General features: G+C 36.3%; 1 protein-coding gene across 9 annotated transcripts in view; it reads left to right on the top strand.

Moving 5' to 3' along the window:
- The window catches only part of LOC107673389 (armadillo repeat protein deleted in velo-cardio-facial syndrome homolog), a 215,621-nt gene that overhangs the window by 206,184 nt on the left and 4,617 nt on the right, over positions 1-4,820 (top strand). For 8 of the 9 annotated variants that reach the window (XM_016466950.1, XM_016466955.1, XM_016466949.1 and 5 more), the window contains 3 exons: positions 1,727-1,814; positions 3,260-3,313; positions 3,986-4,077. In XM_016466950.1, the coding sequence (XP_016322436.1) occupies positions 1,727-1,814; positions 3,260-3,313; positions 3,986-4,077 (234 nt within the window). The remainder of the gene's footprint in view (positions 1-1,726; positions 1,815-3,259; positions 3,314-3,985; positions 4,078-4,820) is intronic. The other variant, XM_016466954.1, reaches the window with a different exon arrangement.

Genomic DNA, 4,820 nt, shown 5'->3' with positions numbered 1-4,820 from the left:
TCCCACCGCTGTATGGCCAGATGAGACGCAAACTTCGTTTTCTTGACTGGATAACCAGTCTCGCTAGTAAAGTTTTGATGGATGAAGACTGCAATCAAGGTAAAGACGGTTGCGGCGGCGTACAGGAGTCGTACAGTAAGCACACATGAGTCCGTTATATTAATGCGTGTATGAGTGCTCTTGACGCACTGATCGCACATTGTATTTATGCATAGGCACAGACATTTCCGTACATTCACGCTGTTTCCACGCACATTCACGATAATGTTTTGATTTGTCGTGTATGTGGCTGTGTTTTCTTCTCTAAAATGTAAAAAAGCTCTTTGCTGTTGCACTGTACACATACTTACAATTCAGATTATTTTTTTTTTTTTAGCATTTTTTTCTTTTATATGTGCTTATATGGGCTCCTTATATCATTTGGTTCTTTGGTGTCCTTTTGGAATTTCCTTTTGGAGTTCTTTTGGAGTCCTTTTTTGGAAAGACGTCTACATTTATCTTGAAAAAAGCTTGCGGAAAATACAGATTTTTGAGAATCACCCTTCAATCTTTTGGTTTTCTTTGCTGGATATATCAAATGATGACAAAATAAACATTTGAAACAAGATATATGGTCTATGCTTAATTTCATGAAGTGTGCGATTAATCGCAATTAATCACAGAAAAACGGTGTGATTAATTAGATAAAAATTTTTAATCTATTGTCAACCCTAGTTCTAAATGTGCAGGCGGTTGTTTCTTCATAACAAATGCTATATAGTGATTAATTTTAAAAAAGTAATTATTGGCCTGCATGATTAATAGGCTAGTCTTATTATTACAAATGCTACACTTAAGAACTATGGTACATGGCCTTCAAATATTCCAAAAGATGGCATAGATTAAATCATTTAGAGCCTGATAAACTGTTAAGGAGTAAGACATAAACAATATCAATATAAGAAAATGTTAAGTTAGATTGACTTCCCATAGCATGTTGAATTAGAACATTGTCAAACTATAGCCTATAAGTGCCTAAATAATAGGCTATAAAATACATTACATATATATATCCTATGTAAACAAGTAATTGTTAACTATGATGTTACTTTATTGCACCAACTTTGCATAGATTATAGCACAAAAGATCATTTCATAAAAATAAATATATAAGCAAACAAACAAATAAATAAACCTTATGAGTGAGCATGACCTGGGACTCTACAGTTCACACTTTAACCCCCCTGATGTTCAAACCAAAACTACGCCCTTGCTGGACACAATGATTTTGTTCACATTTTAAAATATAAAACAAATATGATATAAAGTTATATCACAGGTCATCAAAATAATTATTAATAATTATTAAAAATATATTCAAGGAAACCAATACTGCCATGATGTTTACTTCATATTTGCTGTATTTTACCAATGTACATTAATTCTATTATGAAAATGTTTCACATATATTTTTCACATCACAGTATTTTTTTGAATGAGACCAAATGTTTTTAAGTTCATTTAGTAAAATTTTTTCAGAATGCAAAGAAAAATCATAATGGTTGAAACAATAGATCTAATTTCCTTGATGCACAATACAGTTTTCGTAAGAAAGTGAAATATGATTCAGACATTTCTTGACGGTTTCTGTGAGATTCACTCTGAAAGTTCTATTGTAACTGTTTTTTGTGAAGGTTTGTCATTCTGGCCTGTGTTTCTGAAACATTCTCTTCTTGATCCTTCTCAGCCGATAGCCACTGGAACTCCCAAAGGATCCAAGAGTTGCAAGCCTGGCTACGACGATACTACTCTCCCCTTGATGGAGAAGAACCAAGGTTAGCGTAAGACCCCAAACAGAGACTTTACACACCCTGATAGCAGCAAATCTGGGTGCTCAGGGGAGTTCCGGAGGTTCAGGTGCACCTGAGCGAGCATATCTTGTGAACTCTACTACTTTCTGTGTTTTAACACGTGGCACAATGCTTGATCTCTCACCCCCGCTGCTCAGCTGGTGTGTGCAGCTGCCGCATCTCTTGTGCTTTAATCGGTCATTTGAGCAGTTCATATGATACAGAATGATTTATGAGGATCAGACAGCAGATTAATGGGCCTCAGTGTAGGAGCTCATTATTCATTCACTCTCAAGTAAAATGATGGTAAATTACTGCGGTGCTGCAATAAAAAGCACCATCCATCCACCCAGGGCACATCTCATTGAGAGAGGAGTTAGCATGACAGCTTTGGCTTTTTCTTTTAAAGATTTTATTACTGCTGTTAGCATGGATGCTCATGACAGTGATACATTTGATCACTTCCATCAGTCCCATTCCCTGCTTGCCTTTCTGTGAAGAATAGAGCACAAGAGTGACCACCCACCTTTTCAGAAGCCTTTGTTTCAGAAGCATTTTTCTCACTCATTTTCTCTATAGCTGCATTAAAAATCTATAAAAAGGTCTTGAACCAAATTAACTGCTATAAACTACTCATGCGTGAACTATTGTGAAGGATATTTCTGAATCAGCACATCAATAAAATATAAAACATTTAACTTAAGATCATTATATTATGTTCTAAATTTATTCTTAAATGTATTTAAATATGCATTACGATTCAGAAATTAATGGACGGTAATGTTTTTGAAAGTCTCTTATGCTTATCAAGACTGCATTTATTTATTCTGAAATACAGTAAAAGTCTATATTGCATGTAAATATAGTAAAAAAAAAAAAAAACAGTAATATTATAAGAATATTATTGCAATGTAAAATAACTATTTTATATTTTAAAATGCAAAGCTGAATTTGCAGTAGCCATTCCTCCAGTCTTCAGTGTTGCATGTTCCTTCAGAAATCATTCTGATATGCTGATTTGGTGCTCAAAAAACATTTCTTCTTATCACATTTGAAAACGGTTATGCTGCTTAAAGTTTTATGTGGAATTTCATTTTTTTTTTTTCGTACTGACCCCAAACATTTGAACAATAGTGTATAGTAATATATCAGTTGACTCAGAGTGTAATATGACTAATTTGATTGTCATTCTTGTGCTTTATGGCAGTGGGTGGTTACTTGAGTCAGACTGCCACTGTTCTCACTTCCTGTGTCTTCTCTGATTGGTGTCTCTCGCTTCACAATTGTGGATAGTTTAGGATTTCACAGAGAATTATGTATTTAAACTACTTAAATTTCAACATTTCGAGATTTTATATTTAAATTGACATTCTAAAAGTGATCGTGAGTATTAGTGGCATGAAAAATCCAGTCTGTAAAATGCTTTGCAGGCAACAGAGGGTGTAGCGCTGGGGATATGATACCTATGGACGAACTCAGTCCAGGTAAGACAATGTCGGCATGCCCTCAAAAAAAAAACCCTACAGACTAATGTGGTTTTGTAAGAATGCAAAACCATAATCCCTCTAATTCCATTCCCCCTAAAATTCCTCCCAAGCAATGTTATGATTAGTTTTAAAAGTAATTTAATTTTAACTGCATTTATTTTTCCCTGAAGAGTTTCAGTCCAACGCTGTCTGCAATACCCCTCTTCTAATAAGATGTTTGTAGTGTTGTTGTGTTTTGGGCCAATGAAAATTTGAACAGAAGCGCAATTGCTTTTTCGCTACGGAGTACCACCTCTTCATTATGGTGCCGTCTCTCTGATCTTCTCCACTGAAGCAGCATCCTCTCCAAGCCTGACTGACAATAATTGGACAGAGGCTGAGGATGGGGTGCTGCTTGAGTGGGTAGAAGGAAGTGATGAAATGCGGTGCCTGTGGGGGACGGCTCATAGACACGGCCCGCATGCACACAAACACAAAACCCGCACAGTAATCACACACATCTCACACGCTCAGCTGCGAGCACGAGAACATCTGTGAACGCAGCACGTACGGGATGCTCCCAGCTGAAGGTTGAGGGATCTGTCGCTGCTTGTTTGAAGAGCCATGCTGAGGGTGCTGACACACCGATCTCGATAACAGAGCTCTTCTGCTTTCTTTCCCTCTCATTAGATGGCTATTCGACGATTGACCAGAGAGACAAAGACTCCAAGTACAAGAGCAGCGACGGTTCATCAGATCTGCAGGAGCGGGAGCCGTTAAAGGTCAGAGCAGAAGTGTCAGAAGCGAGACACGTTTCTACATCTGTTTAATCTGAGAAGGCACACTGCGTGACTGTGTTGTCTGTGATAGTGGGGTAATATCCTCGCTGTCTCTTTAGCTGCTTCAGGCACCAACACTGCAGTTTTGCAGCAGAAAGAGAATTTGTGTTGGAGCCACGGTGAAGTGGTGAGTTGTCTAATTAGTGGAAGGCTGCAAAACAGTGTTGTCAGATCTGTAGAACAATAAGCAATCTAAGCCAAAATAAGCAATTTGGTTCACCAAAACAAACCAAAGTGGTTTTCATGCATTGGAAACGTGACCCATGACTGCTCATATTTATAAGCAGCCTAATGAAAAAAGATCCTAAAGTCGCTTATAAGTGGACATGGCAATACTGATTTTATGGCATCATAGATGACCCCAGTATAAAAACAGCAGGTACTGTAGAAATATTATGATGGCTTGTAAAATACAAGAAATAAAATTTCATCCAAGATGGCAGACACAGTCGAGAAAATTTTTATTTTTTTTCAGTACTGAAGAGTGTCTGTAAAATGTTGAATCTACATAAAAAATCTATATTTAATTAATTAAAAAAGCAAAAAAAGTAAATTTTTAAATCAAACTTTCCATTCAAATGATTTTATTGATAATATAATTTGTCATGAAAAACTAATATATATATATATATATATATATATATACACAGTATCTCACAGAAGTGAGTACACCCCTCACATTTTTG

This window comes from Sinocyclocheilus anshuiensis, unplaced genomic scaffold (assembly GCF_001515605.1).
Source record: "Sinocyclocheilus anshuiensis isolate Anshui unplaced genomic scaffold, SAMN03320099.WGS_v1.1 scaffold508, whole genome shotgun sequence".
Lineage (NCBI taxonomy): Eukaryota > Metazoa > Chordata > Actinopteri > Cypriniformes > Cyprinidae > Sinocyclocheilus > Sinocyclocheilus anshuiensis.
Note: the sequence above shows the minus strand (reverse complement) of the source record. Positions and strands in the feature narration are given on the sequence as shown.